This window comes from Spea bombifrons, chromosome 4 (assembly GCF_027358695.1).
Source record: "Spea bombifrons isolate aSpeBom1 chromosome 4, aSpeBom1.2.pri, whole genome shotgun sequence".
Lineage (NCBI taxonomy): Eukaryota > Metazoa > Chordata > Amphibia > Anura > Pelobatidae > Spea > Spea bombifrons.
The window spans coordinates 72,097,347-72,117,456 of record NC_071090.1 but is presented as its reverse complement, the minus strand read 5'-3'; the positions used below and the strand labels follow the sequence as shown (position 1 = coordinate 72,117,456).

The window sequence follows — 20,110 nt, the reverse complement described above, 5'->3', positions numbered from 1 at the left end:
TTTAGGGGAAGTTATGCTTAATGGGGTGTTTAGGGATAATTTAGGGGCAGTTATGCTTAATGGGGTCTTTAGTGTTAATTTAGGGGCAGTTATGCTTAATGAGGTGTTTAGGGTTAATTTGGGGGCAGTTATGCTTAATGGGGTCTTTAGTGTTAATTTAGGGGCAGTTATGCTTAATGAGGTGTTTAGGGTTAATATGGGGGTAGTTATGCTTAATGGGGTCTTTAGTGTTAATTTAGGGGCAGTTATGCTTAATGAGGTGTTTAGGGTTAATTTGGGGGCAGTTATGCTTAACGGCGTGTTTAGGGTTAATTTAGGGGCAGTTATGCTTAATGGGGTGTTTAGGGTTCATTTGGGGGCAGTTATGGTTAATGGGGTGTTAAGGGTTAATTTTAGGGGCAGTCATGGTTGATGGGGTGTTAAGGGTTAATTTTAGGGGCAGTCATGGTTGATGGGGTGTTTAGGGTTAATTTAATGGTGAGGGTTAATTTAATTAATTTAATAAAGTTAGCTTAAGGTGCAGTTGCCGGTAAAGGGGAATGTAAATCCTGGGGCCAGTGATTATTAATGTATTATTTATAACAGTATGGTGATATTCTCTGAATGATTAGAATGCCAATGAAGGCAGAGAGTCGTTCAATGATCCGGATCTTACAATGATCCGGATCTTACAGTGATCCGGATCACTGTAAGATTCGGATCCTTGTAAGATCCGAATCTTTGAACGACTCTCTGCCTTCATTGACATCACTGGAGGCAAGGGGGAGGATTCATAATGAAAGGGGCGGGGCCAATCGTTAGTGTGCCTGCACGGAGTTACTGGAAAACAGTAACTCCGTGCAGGCACACTGAGTGATCCGAAGATCCGGATCATGAATCGGATCATTTCAGTGAACGAATCGAAATGATCCGATTCACTTTAATGATCCGAACTTCCCATCACTAATGGGAGCAGTGTGAGGGGTGAAAGCTCCGCCCCCTCGCACTCACCTTTCACCCCTCACGCTGCTCCCATCACTATGCGGCCACTGGGTGCTGATGCTGCCGGCCGGCGCTACTTTAATACTTTATTTATTTATTTTTAATATGGCAAGCCGATCCGGCATATTAAATAAATAAAATGATTAAAGTAGCTCCGGCCGGTGGCATCAGCACCCAGCGGCCGTTTAGATCAGTTTTCCAGCAGTCTGATGGCCGCATAGTGATGGGAGCAGCGTGAGGGGTGAAAGGTGAGTGCGAGGGGGCGGAGCCACTTCACGTGACTTTCCCCCCAGGCCTTAGGCTGCCAGCCCTCCCCTGAGCACAGCTATCAATTACTTACTTGGAAATTTACCACATTGTCCCCAAACTTTGTCTACACGGACACAACTCACATAATTAGCATAATTTAGCTCCACCAAGTTATTATGGTGCAGATTATAGCACCATTTCCCCACCAACACTATCAGACATCCTTGGTATGAGCTAGATACGTTTGCAGGGTTGGGTATCAGTATAAGTACAAATATAATAAGACCTGGTGCAGATATGCTCCAGTCAGAGAGCTGTGTCTATGCCATAGAACAGACATTAGTTCCAAAAACTAATTATATTGGGGAGTAAATATATTGGGGAGTGAAATTCCAGATTTTCCTAGTCTGGACGTCAGAAAATATAGATTTTATTAAAGACAGGAGGCGACTATTATGCTTATGTCTTTCTTTACTTTCAACAGCAGCAAAGGTAATATACAAGTTAGTTAGAGAAAAAAAAAAAATGAACAGGTGTAACCAAACATGCTATATGCATAGGTAGTCCATTAGCCAATCAGGTCTGGTAGACAGGTATAGTGGCAGTTGAACCTTATAGCTCCTCCTCTTTCTTGATGCGAGAGGACATGTCTTAGTAGAATAAAAAACGAGAAGAAACAATTCCTGAAGAGAAAACTGGAGAACTTGTAACGATGAAGTAGTATTTGTCCGTCTCAAGCTGAGGAGAAAAAACAAACAGGGAGGGTTAAAGGGTGGGATAATAGTCGCCTCCTGTCTTTAATAAAATCTATATTTTCTGACGTCCAGACTAGGAAAATCTGGAATTTTATGGCAGACAGGAGGCTCCTATTATGCTGGTTTAAAGCATAAGTATAACTATAAAACAACACTAGAGACATGAGGTTGAGGTCGGTAATAAAACGATTTAAATGAAGAAGCCGATGACCAATCGGCTGCTTTAAGGATGTCATTTAAGGAGCCTCCTGCCTGTAAGGTTTTGGTAGACATAGCACCTCTAGTGGAGTGTGCTCCGAATTTAGAGATGTCAATACCAGCCATGGACATAATAAGTCTGACCCACCTTGCTAGGGTGGCAGAAGTAACTGGTGCGTAGGGTTTACAATAGGAGATTAGTAACTGTTGAGAAGACGAACTTCTAAGAGTATGAAAGCAAAGTTCATATGTTTGTAAACATCGAACGACACATAATTTAGGATGGTCAGGAAAACAGGGATAAAATACCTTTTTAAGGTTAGTTTTGGTACGTCTGGTTATAATAAAGTAAACACCGTCAGGGGAAAAAGGTCTGTTAGATATCTCTAGAGCTTTAACATCCGACACTCTTTTAAAAGAAATTAAACATAGTAAAACAGTTAATTTACAAGATAACAATTTAAGAGAGAGTGAATCATTATCATTCCATGAATTAAATAAATCCTGAATAAGATTAACATTCCAAGTGTCTGTGTATTTTGGACGTGGAGGCCTCTGAAATCTGATACCTTTTAAAAGTTTACAAACCAAAGGGTGTTTGCCTATACGAAAAGAGTTAATTTGGGAATGGTAGGCAGAAATGGCAGAACGGTAGAGATTCAGGGTCCGGTAAGCTTTACCGGAGTCAAATTCTAAAGAAAGGAAATTTAGGATTTGAGAGATAGATGTTTGAACGGGATCCAGATCCCGTTGCATGCACCAACGAACCCAAAGTTTCCAGGCTGATCTGTAATTAGATCTGGTACCTGGGGCCCATGCTTCTGACAGTAGTCTTTGAGTAGAAGCTGAAAATTCTGGATTCGGTTCGAATGGCCTGAGATCAGCCATGCTATCAATGTCAACTGTTTGTCTAGAACAAGAGGATGTGGGTTCCCTGATGGGTCTAATAATATTGATTGGAAGATCGGGAGGATTCGTGGGAAGTCTATGGCCATGTTCAGTATCTGGGGAAACCATGGTTGAGCTGGCCACCATGGGGTGATCAGGATTAGGTGAGATTTTTGCATGGATACTTGAACAAGAACTCTGGATATTAGAATGAATGGGGGAAATGCATAGTTGGTTCCCGATGGCCAATCCTGAAGGAAGGCATTCGTCCCCAGAGCTTCCGGATCTGGACGCCAACTGAAGAAATGTGGGAGATGTCGATTGAGGTGAGATGCAAATAGGTCTGTTTGACATGGTCCCCAAAGGCAATTGAGTTGATAAAAGATTTGGGGATCGAGTCGCCAATCGCTGTAGTCTACTAGGAAGCGGGAGTTCCAGTCTGCTATTGTTTTGGATAGACCTGGAAGATATTCTGCTTTGAGGGAGATATTCCTCTCTAGGCAGAAGTGCCAGAATTGTTTTGCTAGATCGGCTAGAGGTTTTGATCTTGTACCCCCTAGTTTGTTGATGTATTGGACTGCGGTAATGTTGTCCATCTTGAGTAGGACACAACAATTTGTTTTGTTTTTGATGAAACTCTTGAGGGCAAAGGATCCCGCTAGAAGTTCTAGATAATTGATATGCATGTGGGATTCTGAATTTGACCATTTCCCTCCTGTGGAATTTGCACCACAGCGAGCTCCCCAGCCTATATGGCTGGCGTCTGACTCTATTGTTATATCCGGGAAGGAACTGAAAATAGTTTTCCCATTCCATGATTGAACATGATTCAGCCACCAAAGAAGTTCCTCTTTGGCCTCCATATCTAATGAGAGCTCGTCTGAGTATCCCAAGCCCTCTCTCAAATGTCTCGCCTTGAGACATTGAAGGGTGCGATAATGGAGGGGAGCTGGAAATATGGCTTGGATTGATGCAGAGAGTAGACCCACAATCCTTTCCACAGATCTTAGGGAGATTATCTCCTTGTTGAGAATAGATCTGCTTTCTTTTCGAATGGTTTTTAATTTCTTTGAGGGTAGACTCAGATTTGCTTCCTGAGAATTGATGATGAACCCTAAGAATTCTACTTCCCTTGAAGGGGTCAAAATGGATTTCTTCTCGTTTATGAGGAAACCCAGGTTTGTCAGTAATGAGATTGTCCAATTCATATGGAGGTGAATGGTATGAAGGTCTTGAGACATGAGAAGGATATCGTCTAGATAGATGATAAGTCTCACTCCTCGACTTCTTAGGAGGGCTATGACAGGTTTCAAGATTTTTGTAAAACACCATGGTGCTGAAGAAAGGCCGAAGTGAAGGCAATTAAATTGCCATTTTTGACCTTCCCATATGAATTGAAGAAAATGTTGATGTGAAGGATGAATTGGAACAGTCAAATAGGCATCCTTCAGGTCTATTTTTATCATCCAATGGTTTCGGATTAATAGATCTCGTAAGAAATGAATTCCCTCTATTTTGAAATGGTGGTACCGAACAAAATTGTTCAGTTGTTTGAGATTGATGATGGGACGATAGCCGCCATCTTTCTTTTTCACAAGAAAAAGGTTGCTCAGAAAACCCGGGGAAGAAAGGGGAACCTGAGTGATGGCCTGTTTCTGAATTAGGTCGAGAATCTCCAAACGAATGAGATTTTCGTCCGCTAGGGAGAATTTTCGAGAAAAGGGTAGAGACATCTGTATTGGTGTTTTGAAAAAGTCTATTTTGTAGCCGGTGACAGTGTCTAGGACCCATGGGTCTGAGATTATATAGGTCCAAATATGGGAAAAAAGTGTTAACCTGCCCCCTACGGTGACTGGGGAAGAATGGAGAGGAAGATAGCTTACCTGAATATAGTCTGGATTTGCCTGATCCGCGTTGTCCTCTTGGCTTCCATGATCTTCCCCTTGAGGGGAAGAAAGGGGAGGTATGGTAGGATTCAGAGTGTGGGCAGAATCCTTCTTGAGAAGGGCCTTTAGAGAAGTATTTCGAGTTGGATGATCGGCTGGGAAAGCGGCCTCTGCCTTTCCCAGCCCTTCCAAAAACCTTAGGGTTGAACACCTTCTTAAGGTTAGATCGGGCCTTGTCTAACTCAGAGAAAACCTTTACGTATTTATTGATTTCTTTAAGAAAGGCTTCCCTGAAGAGGTAACCATCGGCTGATGGCCCTGGTTCTTTATGGGCTATGTTAGTTAGTTGAGGGTCCATTTTCATTAATAAGGACCTGCGTCTTTCACTGGCCAGCGCAGTGTTAACATTTCCAAATAGGCATACAGCCCTTTGTGACCAGCCTCTCAATATCTCTGTATTGACTGGGGTTCCAGAATTTGCGGATTCTTCCGCTAGCTCGCAAATTTTTGACAAAGGACCCAAGAGGTCAAGAAGTTTATCCTGGCATGATCTCATGGATCTGTCCAGGCCTTTTTTAGGGTTCTTCCCTGTTTTGCATAGATATTGGACTATAGTGGGATCTATGTCAGGGGTCAAAGCAACTTTTTAGGTAAGTTAGGTCTTGGGCATTCCGCCCGTAATTTGTTGCGAGCAGCCTTATCGAGAGGCTTTCTAAGCCATATCTCTAGGTATTTAGCCAGATGAGATGATGGCACCCATTCTGATGAACGAGGGTGTTTAATATTAATAGGATCAAAATAGGGTTTGCCTTTAGCGTCTAAGGCTATTTCATTGTTAGACTCACCAATTGGTGTAAGGTCAGCCTCATCAGAAAAAGAGTTTGAGGATATTTCCTCTATAGAGGCATCCGACTCTGAGTTGGAATCCGAACTTTCATCAGAAGAGGTTCTGTATGAGTCTGGTTTGGTGCGTGATCCTTTTTTATTCCGTTTTTCTTCCTCACGGATGGAGGGTTTTTTGTGTGATTTAGACACACTTTTTGTATTGCTGTGGTGTGACAGCGATTCATAATTTGTTTCTTGATCTCTATCCTTGTTTTGGCATTTAGTGCGCTTTGTGTGATGGATAGGATCGTCAGAGCAGTGTTTCCTCTTTTCTGAGGCTTTGCCAGGTTTCTTAAAATCTTTAGCCAGGTCTTTGGATGACTCCTCTGCAGACCAGAAACATTCTGGGGTAGCAGGAGTGTGAAATGACCTCTCCCTAAGAAGGGACACAGATATGGCATCTGCCATTGATTTTGATAGTGTTTCCTGCATGGAGGACATGGCCGTAATAACAGCAGAGGAAACAGATTTATTAAGTGACTCAGATAGTTTGTCACTGTCAATAGTATGTGCAGAATGAACAGTGTCACTAGAGGTCTTTTTGCTGATTTCCTTATTGGCCATAATGCTGATAAGGAGCCAAAAAGAAACAGTATATAATAATTGTAAAGTATAGGTAGGTTGTAGAGAAAGCTAGGTAAATAGAAACAAATTGCTAGTATTTGAAGCAAATTGCTACAAGTGAGCCTGTTTGTCTTGCTGAGGTACTGTGAGGATGATGGGCAGGGACGCAAAGCAGCTGATCACCAGCTGAGTGTAAATTAAGGGCGGGAAAACTAAAAGGGGGGGATGGTGCGAGCAATATGGTGTTTGCGAGCAGCAGAAATATCCAAATGGACGCTTCTACCGCACTGAGGCCGCAAACGAGTAAGGGAGACAAAGTGAAATTAACTCCTAGAAGCTAATATAGAAGTGAGAGGTGCGTCCCGCCGATGCCCGAGGCACCCGAGGGTGTAAGAGAAATAAATTATAAGAAAATAAAACTTAATATATAAAAATTGGAGAATATAATACAATAATAAATGATATTTAAACGTAGTGAATAAATGTAGGAATAATCAGTATAATATCTCATAAATATACAACAATGAAGGAGAGTAAAGTAATTGTACTTAACTGTCCGAACAGCAGCAAAGAAAGAGGAGGAGCTATAAGGTTCAACTGCCACTATACCTGTCTACCAGACCTGATTGGCTAATGGACTACCTATGCATATAGCATGTTTGGTTACACCTGTTCATTTTTTTTTTTTTTTTTTTTCTCTAACTAACTTGTATATTACCTTTGCTGCTGTTGAAAGTAAAGAAAGACATAAGCATAATAGGAGCCTCCTGTCTGCCATAAAATCAGCAATTATTAAGGCCTACATGTTGCAATTAACATTATGTTGCTTTTGAACTATACACGAGGCGTTGTGGCCATTAAGCATCTACTGAGATTGACCCTTTAAATACCTAAAGGAGATGGAAGCAAGAAATATGAATCTTTAATGTCAAAATCTGATTCCATTTTTACATGGATTACATATCTATTACATGTGTTTGTAATCAGGATTGCATGACCTTATGGTCATTTATAGGGTTAAAGCAAGTGCCTATTTAAGACAAAAGTTGCCAAAAATGTATAATTTTTCATAATTGCTTGAATTATAACCTATGTTGAATCGCCAATATACAAATGCCTTCAAAATATATGTGACTAGCTCCTGTATGTCCTTGCAAACCAAGGAGTGATAAAGGTTTTAACCTTTACAGCAGTAAAAACGGGTAGATTCCTGTTCCCCTGGATGCTCAGTTTTTGAAGGAGCGTGCGGGGCAGGGGTAGGGGCGCGCGCGCTTAGAAGCAGTCTGGCTGCAGACGGAGGAAGATGCTGGAGGCACGACGTTGGATCCGGTTGAGTTACTCCGTCGGGGTCCGGTACACGGACCCTGACAAGGTGGGGGTTAATTTAGGGGCAGTTATGGTTAATGGGGTGTTTAGGGTTAATTTAGGGGCAGTTATGGTTGATGGGGCGTTTAGGGTTAATTTAGGGTCAATTAATGGATGGAAGTGATGAGGATGAGTATGAATTTTATGATAATACTTTTTTTTCAAATTCCGGGCCCCAAAATTAAGGTGCGTCTTATACACGGGGAAATACGGTATATATATATATAAATAAACCAATCCCGTTCCCGGGATCAAAAAATACCCTTATTATAACCCCACCCTAAAACATAACTTAATGTTTTAGGGTGGGGTTATAATAAGGGTATTTTTTGATCCCGGGAACGGGATTGGTTTATTTGTAGTTGTAACTTACCCTTGTCCCCGCTGGGGCATTATTTTGGAATGGTATATATATATATATTTTATATTTAGCCCTATCCACCAATTAGTAAGCCCCCTATTATGTATAGATGCATTATTTTGTTTTTTTTATTTCTGTCTCCTCCCTTCAATACCGACATAGCACATGATGTACATGTTTTTTTTTACATATATTGGATGAGTGTCCTTCGCATCATGAGTTATTATATTCACTTGGGTATGCTGTTCGTCCATCCTCTTAGTTGCTTTTCTTCTTGTCTATTTGATCATTTGTTTCTTTTCTCTACCTTCCTCCTTCTGTGTTCCGTGGGACACCTTTTTCATTCCCTTTCTTCCTTCTTCGGCACGTTCTCTTCTGTTTGTCATATGAGCTCTAACTGTAAGTATCAGTTCTCTCCTAAAGACAATTTAGACACGGCCGGGGAGGAGTGGTCATCCAGGGATAGAAGCCCCGAAGTACATTACACACGAGCACTACGTCTGACGGAATGGGACGTTACTTGACGTCACCACGTAGAATACAGAAGTGAGACAAGCGGATCACGGGACGAGATGAAGCCACACACTTCAAGCAAACAGACTTTTACAATACCTCCTGAGGATGCCACATACGGCAAAACGTGTAGAGGATTTGTATATTGACTTTTATATTGACTTTTTAATTTTTTAAAATGTCCAATATATTTATATATTTATATTATATTTATAAAATAGATTCTTAGGGCTAGTCCCTTAATAAAATTATATATTGCTTTACTATCGGCTATTTATTGAAGGCTGTCCCTTATAAAGGGAATAAGGGCATTTCTGGTGGGGATTTATACCCCTGGAATCATTCCTCTTCATTTGGTACACATTTGGTGTACAACTAATGGTGTGAGTGCATCCATTTTTTATTTACTGTACATTGTCAGATTATACCACACTATTGTGGCTCTTTTTCCTTTGATTTATACCATTGATGAAAAATATTACAACAGTCTACACTATTATTATTTTTTCTTCTTTCATTTGATCCCAGAAAACACCACAGGATTTGTATTGTATATATATATTTTTTTATTTAGGGTTTAAGAAGCTTTTTTATTTACAGCTCACAGAGAAGGCACAAACCTGTCAAGCATAAAGAATATACAATTAATGTACAGCAGGACTGTGAACAGGGCATACAGCGAGTACTGTGCACCACTCCCTGTTTACAGATAACTAATCCCATTTGCTTTCATTTGTTAAATCAATATCCATTGTTATACAAATGAAGTTATTTATTATAAGATGTGATAATTTTGGGTGGAGGCATTGAGATCTTTATCTGCGATAATATAGGTGGAGGCATACAGTGTTCAGACTACTAAGAAGATGGAATAGGAATATCCACTAGATGTGCATAGAAATCATAATTTTTGCATAGAGATAAATGTGGCCTGATATGGAAGCACCCAAAAAAATATATACGCTGCTCTACTCCAATAGATATGCATGGGTTGTTTTCTAAATTAAACATTAAATTCAGATCTAAGTGAGGTTGTGGTTGGATGAAAATTGTTAGCTCGCCTCATTGACTACGTATTATGAAAGTACAACACATATGCTCTTCCAGGATATGTCACTGGGGGTTTCATACCATGTTATGTTTTATATACACATACATTATAAATATAAATGCCAATTCAGGTAAAAAGTTTTATAAGTAGTATCTCCGTAACGTTAAATACAAAGTACCCATCCACATAGGTTACATTATATCTCCTATGAATTCTTCTAGATGTCGGCACAGTGTTTTTCATATAATCTACCCATATAGCCATGCCCAATGCCACTGTAACCAAGTATGCTTCTGACTCATTTAGCCACTGTGAAATGCACCTACAGATAATATATGATATAATATGTTTGCTACACAAAGCTGGATCATAATTGTGAGCATAAATGTGTTTATACATGTATACGTTTCCTTACATGATCTTACAATTATTCTCAGTTAATAATTCATACTCTGTGCCTCCATCGATATCACTTGCCTCACTTTTTTACTAATCACAAACCATTCCACCTCTCACATATTTAATAAGTTGTATCGTTTTGTAAAAAGCAGTGTTCTCCAATCACAAAGCATATACAATGCCCATTTTTTGTCAAGTACTTCCTGCACACACTTTCACTACCAGCCCACCACGTCACATGCTGCCACAACTGTTTCACACGCTATGTCTCCGGTTGTTTATCATAGTCATTATGTGGGTCAGGTCCAAGCTTTTCATCATCACATCCATAAATTCTTCATCCTTCCGAGCACCTTCAACAAACTCTTCCAAAGATAGCTCCCCTGTGAGGGTCAAACAATAACAGTTGGTGACAGTTCTTAAAAGGTTAATATTTACTAAAGGGCTTCTGATTAGCGGTGTCATTTTCAAGGCAGGATAGTCAGAATTCTCCTAGGAATGCGGCAATATGTGGCCATGCAGTAGTAGATCATCAGCCTCCATCATGTGTACTTTTACACTGTATTATGCAGTTTAAGATATTTTTGTAAGCCAGGTGGTGGCACTATATGAGTCAGATTTCCTTACATAAGGAAGGGCGGCTGGCTCAAGATAGATATTTAGCTGATTATTTAGCTGATTAGCTGAACATTTTCTTTATTAATACAATTATGTTAACTTTTATTGGTAACTACTTTCATTTGGATTTGGTTATACCCTTGGGGTAATATGGAGGTATCCATTTTTTTGTTCTATGTTAATGGGAGATTACATAAATTCTGTATAATTGTATTTTTACTTTAATGGTCCTTACCATCTCCATTGATATCAATCCTGTCAAAGACCCGATTGGTGAATTCCTCAGGAGTCATATCATGATCGCACCCATTAATTGCTCGCACTGCCTAACAGTGAAACAGAGAAAACCAGGTATGAATACAATGAAGTATTTTTTCTGGATATACAAAATTTTGCGGCTGACTCTGTAACTCTACAACTTCATACAATCACTTGCAAATGTAACAGGTGAACAATGAATTGATTACTAGATATTATTAAGTTTTATACAAAATAATTCTTTTGCATCAAAAAACTAAGAACTATACTAGAAAACCTGGGACAGCTTGTATATACCTGTATATAATAAAGCCACATATTAGTAGTACAAATTATGAAATACTCCAGTAGTAAGGGAAAATATCTATAATGTGCCTAAATGTCTACGGCTGAATTTTACATAATAAATATTAAATGAATTGTCAGATATATATATATATATATATATATATATATATGGAAGCAGAAGTGTAAGGGTATATTTGTAATTGCATTTAAATGCACATTTTAGGTTACTGGGTCAAAACTTTATTAAGATGTGATCCACCTTTTAATCTCTTATGAGATTAACTCTCTCCTATTAGGAACAGATTACTTATGGAAATCCTGTTAAAGTGACAGGACAGCTGAACAGTCACCTTGAGAATGTCTGACTATAAGGAATTTATTAAGAAGGTGGTGTCCACTGCATTAAATGTTTGTGCATATCTTTTTTTTAGAAAAATAGACAGATAGATAGATAGATAGATAGATAGATAGATAGATAGATAGATATATAGATAGATAGATAAACAATATAGGACTGGGGATGATATGGATTAAGGATAATCTAGCCAGAGAGGAACATTTTCAGTGTCAGTTTTGGTGGCCAGTTTCAGTTAAAGTCATACAAACACCTCACACTTCGAAAAGAAAATCTAAACAATGGTTTTGTCAGCTTTTTTTTAGAAATGCCAAGGTGTAGGTGAACAATGCATCTTGTGAAAAATAATCGTGTGATAAATACATATAATTTGATATTTTTTTTAGAAATCCCTGAACAAAGAAAGAACAATTTGAAAGAATTTAAGTCTCTTAGCATTGATCGCCACATTGGGAGTATTCATGTGGATCTTGAAGAGAAATTTCCTTTGACCCGTTATAAACATACATCACCACCTGGAACCCATTCATTTTATACAAAGGCTGTGGCGTTAACCCTTGGGCTAATTTATTTATATAAATAATTATTTTTATAGATTTTTTCTATTTGCTAAATACCATACACTTAATGATTATTTTTAATGTCATGCTTATTTTAAGGGTGGTACATAACTCTAAATGTATTTTTTGGTTGATTGATACACTGTTTAAATCACTTGGCTACTTTTTATTGTGATGAATGAAGTTATATTGCTATAGTGGAGGTTGGAGATTGGAATGGTTTTGTTTTCCTAATAATGGGCTTCTAGGCAGAGCCTGGCTAAGAATTATTTATTTTCATGTTGTGCCTATTTTCAGAAGCAGCTTTTCCAAATGATGTACTGATGGCAGGACATTGTAGGAATTTTTGGGAAGCCTCCAAATCAGCAGGAATGGCTTCGAGTTTTAAAGTTTGTACTCAATACAAAAATATTGCAGTAGATAACCTTTCATTGCCAAGATACGTCTGCCGGTCATGCTCTTACCTTAATAATATTGAGCAGCTCATGACGGTCAATGCATCCATTCCCATCTACATCATAAAGCTTGAAATACCAGCGTAGCTTTTGTTCTATCTTCCCACGAAGCACCAGACTGAGAGCAGCAACATACTCCATGAAATCAATGTAGCCATCCTACGTGACACAGGACCAGATAGGTTGCTGACAGTGGAACACATGGCCATAATAAGAATTTATATTGTGATATAGGGTTAGAATAATAACATATATATTTCTGGGATTATTACAAGGAAGTTTGGCAAATTCTTGAGTAGTATTTGGGATTGCAGACAAAGTCTGTGTTAATATAAGGTATATGCATCATAGTGTCTTGATTACAACCCTGGATGAAAACCTAGTTTGTCCAATATTTTGACTAAAATTTAGTTTTAATTATTGGTAGCCACTAACATATTGTTAAAAAAGGAAATTTCAACAAAATAATGCTGGCCTGTTTATAGGACTGTTAACTAGAAATACTAATTTTATTTATCAGCGATTTTGCAATGGGCTGATACACAGAGGTATTACTGAACTGTGGGTGGTACACGAGTTGGGAAGAGGTTCAGAATCTGCTGTCGTCCCATAAACTACAGGCACACCCCACATTAACGTACACAATGGGGTCCAGAGCGTGTACGTAAAAGGAAAATGTACTTAAAGCGAAGCACTAACTTTTCCCACTTATCAATGCATGTATTGCACTGCAATCCACAGGTAATTTTAACCACAAAACACAAAATGCTCTAAAGATGAAGTGACATGCTGGCGTCATGCTGTTATGTGTCCATTCTCATGAAGCGAGGGTACGTAAACAAGGAATTGTTATGCTGCAACTATGACCTTACTCGCGAGTGTCCTTAATGTGGGGTATGCCTGTATGCATTATTCATGAGTAACACCGTCTTAATCACACAATAAACATGGTAAGATTGGCCTTTTATAATGGATTGCTAATAGAGTGATAATTCTTTAATCTTAAAATAAGTCACTGTTAAGTGAATAAATACCTATTTTGACAGTCAAGTTTAATGACTTGGGCATATTGATAAACAATGTAATCATGTTGTGTAACTGTGTCATAACAGGCAGACTAATTAACTGGCAGAATGATAATTAAAAAAACACGCTGATGTTAACTCAATTGAAGAATAGACAAATCGCAGTCTTTAATATATATAAAAAGCACAATGTATACCTCAGCAGTTTTTTATTAAATGGATTAAATAAAGACTATTGCCTGTGATATCTTATGACAGCCCATCATGGTAACACGTATCCCTTTCTCTACATCTCCCTACTGTTCTCTTTGGAGGTTAGTATTTTGAATAGAAAATCTTACCTTGTTCATATCAAAAGTGCGGAACATTTGTTCAATGTAGGTGTTGGCATCTCCACTTAGGCCCCGTAGCCCAAAGAACTGTTTGAACTCATGCAGTGTGAGCTGACCCGAGGGACATTCTGTCATGAACTTCTTGTACCAGTGGTGGATTTCCACTGCCTGCAAGTCATCTACAGTGCTGGTGCTTGTATTACCCATTGCAAAGTTCTTATTTTCCTTTATGACGACAATGTTTTCTCTTCCTAAATTGGCACTTCTGTTAAAATGTTTTCTAGTCAGTTTAAGGCAGTGACCATATAAATATATGTGTCTCAGGTATCTGCCTTTCAAGTGTTTCTTCTGCTGTGATGGATTCTTCCCTGTCGGCCCAGTTTCTTGGAATAATTCTGACTCCCTTGAGATTACTTATTTTCTCACAGTGAGATTCACTATAATTATTTTAGAAGATATCTCTATCCAGAAAATTAGAAATTTGTAGGGAGAAGTCTGTATTCTGAGGTCTCTCCGTTAGAGGCAGTCCCTTCAGCACAGATCCCCACTTACTTCTTCTCCTGCTCATTGCAAGATGCCTTTTAAAGTGACCCCTGAGCCTACCGGCAGTCAGAGGGTGTGTAATCCATTTTGATGCTGTCTTAAGAAGGACATAATTCATGTCTGGGAACTGACTGTATGAGTGTCAAGGTTAATCTGGGAATTGAGGGATTATGGATATCATGTCAGGGTACCAATTGTGCCTGCTAACGTCCTCATAAAGAATAGTTTCTTAAACATAAACAAGCACTTTGTTCTAGTTGTTTAGCTGTGCATGTCTGTATGATATAATAAAGTTACCTGCATACTTATGCACTGCTGTTCTTTATAAGATTTCAGAATGTTGAGCTATAGTGTTTTTTTTAGTAAATAAATGTAAGGTACCGTAAACTGTTTAAAGAGAGAGCCAGCCACTACAATTTACATTATCATTATTGAGAAATGAGGTGAAGCCAATGTATTTTGGTAGAAGTTTGAGCATCAAGCTTGAGAAAGTGGAGCTGTTTTGTTAAAACGTTACTGCTGATCATTAATCATTACTGGAAAACGTGTAGGCATATCAGTTGGTGCACTCAATCAAGTGCCAGGACTCTTTCCACCCACCTTCCACTTGGTTTCTTTCCAGCCCTTCTTTTCAATGCACATCAGTGTTTCATTGCTACATTGCTAGATGGGCTGTGCAAGTGTGTAGATGCTGAAATGTGGAACATGGCTATCAAGTGAATTAATAAAACATGATTTGATTGTTGAAGCACCAACCTAAAAAACAACGCTCTTTGTCAATCATTAAAGTTGTAGAATATGCATCATACCGAGGCATATTATTTAAAAAAGAAATATGCAAGAGGGGGCTTTGCAGTTTGAAAAAAATAAAAATAGGTAGAAGTTTGACGTTTATGATGATAAATAGTAGAATAGTAAGATAAAACTATAGTTAAGCCATTTTTAATGTAAAAGGAACAGATACAGGTCAAAAAGCAAGTGATCCTTGAATGTTTGCTTTTTGGGTTCTGTGACTAAGACATGGACTTAAAGTTTCATATTAGTATTATAATTGACAGAAGACTGCATGTTTTCCTTAATGGGCAGACAGCTTTGTCAATCCAATAAAGACTCGTACCTTATAACATCTGAAATCTGTGATAGCAGTCTTTGTGGACTACTGTATTTTGGTTAAGATCAAGTGTAGTACCTGTTAGAAGTGGAAACACTAGATCCTCTGGTTGAGGTAATTCTGCGCCCACCAGGATGTCCAACTTGGCACACTCTTGATCTGGTGCCAGCAAGAGCCCAGAAATTTTTCGACCCTTCAAAGTATACCTGCCTTTTAACTGGCAGGTGGAAGAATTTTGTTTTTACTGCTAAAGACAGAGGCCTAAAGGGACCTTTTTTATTTTAGCTTTCCTCGCAAAGACTTTATTTTATTTAGGCACTGATTTTGTACTATGTACACGGAAAACTCCATGGTGGAGATAGGTCCATGAAAAGAACATCTATCTTTGAAGACTTAATTCAAGGAGAACCAAGGAATACAGACCTCTGTCTGGTGAATAATGGTAGAAAGGATTGTACCTCCCTTTGGGGAGGGGTACTCCAGAAGATTAAGATAAAAACATAGACACATAGCAGAGATACTGGTGTAAAGGACCAGCTTCACAACCCCCAGTGCTCTGACATAGCGTGTGAGGACCTTGGAGGAGCAGGAGAGCTAGCTTGTATGTTTTCAAGTGTAAATAAGTATGTTAGTGTGTGAAAGTATATTGCTGTATGTAAGTAAGGATATTAGTATGATACTGTGTGTGTAGGTATGTTGCTGTGGGTGTGTATGTTATTATGTGTATGTTCTTATGGCAGTATGTAACGGTGTGTAAGTATCTCTCTCTCTCTCTCTCTCTCTCTCTCTCTATACATATATATACTGTATATATAGTGTTATTGGGTATGTGTAAGCGTATATTTGTGTGCATGTATATAAGAGTGTGGTGTTAGTATGTGTGTGTGTGTGTATGGTACTGTGTGTGTTACATAATGGTATTACCATGAGTGTGTATATCCGCATGTAGTGTTAGAGCATGTGTGTACTGTAAGGTGTTAATGATGTTAGGGTTCTATAATGGCTGGCCTGTGTACAATATCAACATTTTCTTACACAAACCATTTGAAAATTAAACAAAAGAAAAAGTTAAATGAGCTTCATATAAATTGTTAATCATAAAACCTGCTGACAAAGGGCAGGAGTTATCCTGATGGACAGAGTTAATAATTATATAAAGTTATCTGGACAACTGAAAGATAGTTCTGAAAAATTAGGACCCACTGGAGAAGAGAGAATAAATAAAAATCATTAGAACTAGCTGAAATGAGGTGGATCTATAATCTTGATTCTTCGAGGTCTTAATTCTTAATTATTTTTTATGTTTTATCATATTTTGTTTGTGGTTTCTTTTATATATTAAAAATATTAAGAATATGGTCTTATTGGAACAATAGAAATACATTCTATGTTTTCCTGGTACTGGAGGTTAGCAAGGTTACTTTGTTGTACATTTTTATTTTACTTGGAAAATTGTTCTTTTTATATATAGACTACCATGTACAGATATTGTACCCTTTTTTTCTTATTTTACTGTAATAGGATATGCCATTTGAATATAGAGAATTAGATGTGTGACAGGAACGACCCGTACCCCGACTGGGTACACTCGCCGAATGTTGCTTCCTCTGCCCCATGGCCAGCGGGCCACCAGCGATTATCCCCTTTACCACCAGACAGAACCAGCGTTGCAGAGAGAAGGGGCTGCTTTACCACTGTGGCTAGCCAAAGCTGAGCTACACCGTGGGGCTATTGTCCTGAAAAGGACAATAAGTGATCATAGCAGAGGACACAGCTCTTCAGGAACCTCGGGGGCACTGTAATATACGGAAGTATAGCAATACAGCACTCTACCGCCCTCATAAGGACAGCACCGAGGCTTACCTCAATAACAAGACAGGACTCGTAGTGAGGTAAAACAGGAAGTCTTTATTTGGGAAACACACAGGCTTATATACGGTCCAACATAGGAAAAAGGCCATAAACCATGTCCACATAACCCTGCCCAGACAGTCCAGCACCATACTCTGGCCACTGAGCCCCGCAAGGTCTGTACAACCTTAAACCTTCGTTTTTGGGGTGATCCTGAACGAGCGGCGGTGATGTCAGGGTACCGATGGATAGCTCGAGGTCCTGAGGATATCCTGTCCAAAAAGCGACGTGATCGGTCGAAGGGACCCCGAGCGGCAGCAGTTCAAAGTTCCACCGGGATGAACCGCGAGGTACCCGGGCGCAGGTTCCGTAACTGCGTCGGCTAACCCCAGCTCTCCTGGAAGTCCCGTCGGCCGGGAGTCTACAGTCGGCTGCCTCCCTGGACCACCCCTGGTCGGCACCCCCACCACCCGTGGGGTATCTCCATACAATAGTGCTGTGGTCGGGCCAATGGTGTCTGGGTTATCCAGGGTTAAAAGTCTGGGGGCAAGACATGTGGCACATGGATAGGGTAGGACATGAAGGAAAACAAAGTATACACAAATAAACACCACATATATGGGGAAAATACATAAATCACCAATAATTAATATATCCAAACATTTTAACCCCGGATGGTCACAACCACTACTACAGATGGCACCGATTAACCCGGGGCCGTCACAACATGGATCCTCTTTTGAATTAGCGTTGGATGGAGATGTGTTTATGCTGTATACGTGAATATTCAATGGTTGAGATACTCAATGAGAGAGAAGTCTTTTCCGGCATACGGCTGCAGAAGAGTCTTTTCCTTTATGGGTACTTACCAATTCTACTCAGCTTCACAGTGATCCATGAGCACGTCTCTATACTGAGATGTGTTTTAATATTGTTAAACAGCACTTTGTTTAACAAACCCTCCTTTTCTCATTATCTTTCCTCTTTTTTTATGGCCTCTCTAATTTCTCTTTGGCGCTTTTCCTATTTCACTTTAAGTGGGAGAGATATTCATATTCACTGTATATTGAGCAAGACAATGATGGTGGTACAGCATAACTCCCACTGCTTTATACTGAGCCAGGCCTCTGAGCTTCCATTTCTGCAAATTGGTCAGGGACTTCATTGCAGCTAAATTGATGTTCACTACTAATGGAACCAGACATTGAGGGTGGTACAGCAGAACTTACATCACTATATACTGAGCCAGAAACTGACAAATGTACAGCATAACTCCCATCACTATATATTAAGCTAGACAATAATGGTGGTACAACATAACTCCCATCACTTTATACTGAACTAGACTTCTGAGCCTCCATTTCTGCAAATGCCGAAGACTTCATCAAAGTTAAATTCATGTTGACTATATATTGAACCAGACATTGACGGATGTACAGTGTAACTCCCAGCACTATATAATGAGCCAAAAACAGACACTGGTACAGCATAACTCCCATAACTATCCACTGAGCCAGACACAGACAGTGGTACAGCATAACTCCTATCACTATATACTGAGCAAAACATTGACAGTGGTGCAGCATAACTCCCATCACTATATATTGAGCCAGACATTGACGGTGATACATCTTCCATCACTATATACTGAGCCAGACATTGAGAGTGGTACAGCATAACTCCTATCACTATATACTGAGCTAGACACTAACTGTGGTACAGCGTAACTCTCATCACTACATACTGAGACAGACATTGGCAGTGGTACACTATATCGCCTACGACTTTATACTGAGCCAGGCACTAATTGTGGTACACTATAACTCCCATCACACGCTTACTAATGCTTTCTCACAATGTCTTCCAACCTTTCCAGTGTCTCTGTCTCCTTTCCTGCAGCTCCTCTTTTTCTCCCTCCTCTCTTGTGTTCTGGTCAGCGAGCGTGGCTTCAGTGCTGAATGCTGGGATATAATATATTCCGACGCTCAACATCAGAAGGAGGCATGCATCGCAAGGGGGCAGGATACCGAGGTCTGCTCCCTTGATTTGGGGCTTATTAGAGGGAGATCCCTAATCTCCCCAACCAGCCTCACTCCTCCAGCGACAGGCAGTATAACCCTCTTCTAGAAGGGCTTACACCCGAGGTAGACCGCTCCTTCCCCTGATGCACCACTAGCGGACAGGCCCCCCAACCCTTGTGGACCCTCAGTCAGTGGCCAATATGTCTGTCTGCCCCTGTTTTCCTGTATAATTGCTCCAAGGCCCAAAGGTCCTTCATTTTTTTTTTTACTTTTACATTCAATTTTATTTTTCATTTTTTTATTTTATTTAAAATAAACAGAGAAACTCTGTAGCTGCTCTGTCACAGGTCCAGAGTTTTGGATATTTGTTATGTGGCAATGCTTTCTCCATGACAACTTGCATGTCATGAATTATTCCAAACAAAAATTTCCATAATTTCAGAAAGAAAAACCCCTTTGTTTTTATTCAAGTTGTACCTACACGCTACCAAGAATCTATACAACCAAATGGAACAATATTCACGAAAACAAAGGTTGAAAAGTTAGACTTTACAAAATACAACAACTTTCAGACTGAACGAATCCTTCTCGGGTGTTG

At 39.5% G+C, this 20,110-nt stretch overlaps 1 protein-coding gene across 1 annotated transcript; it reads right to left on the bottom strand.

The window, feature by feature from the left end:
- Positions 1 to 10,035: 10,035 nt before the first annotated feature.
- Positions 10,036 to 14,757, bottom strand: LOC128491003 (guanylyl cyclase-activating protein 1-like). Its single transcript, XM_053463163.1, has 4 exons — positions 13,996 to 14,757; positions 12,639 to 12,788; positions 10,949 to 11,039; positions 10,036 to 10,478 (listed from the first exon to the last, which is right to left on the bottom strand). The coding sequence occupies exons 1-4, from the start codon at positions 14,191 to 14,193 to the stop codon at positions 10,351 to 10,353; spliced, it is 567 nt and encodes a 188-aa protein (XP_053319138.1). The 5' UTR covers positions 14,194 to 14,757; the 3' UTR covers positions 10,036 to 10,350.
- Positions 14,758 to 20,110: the final 5,353 nt, after the last annotated feature.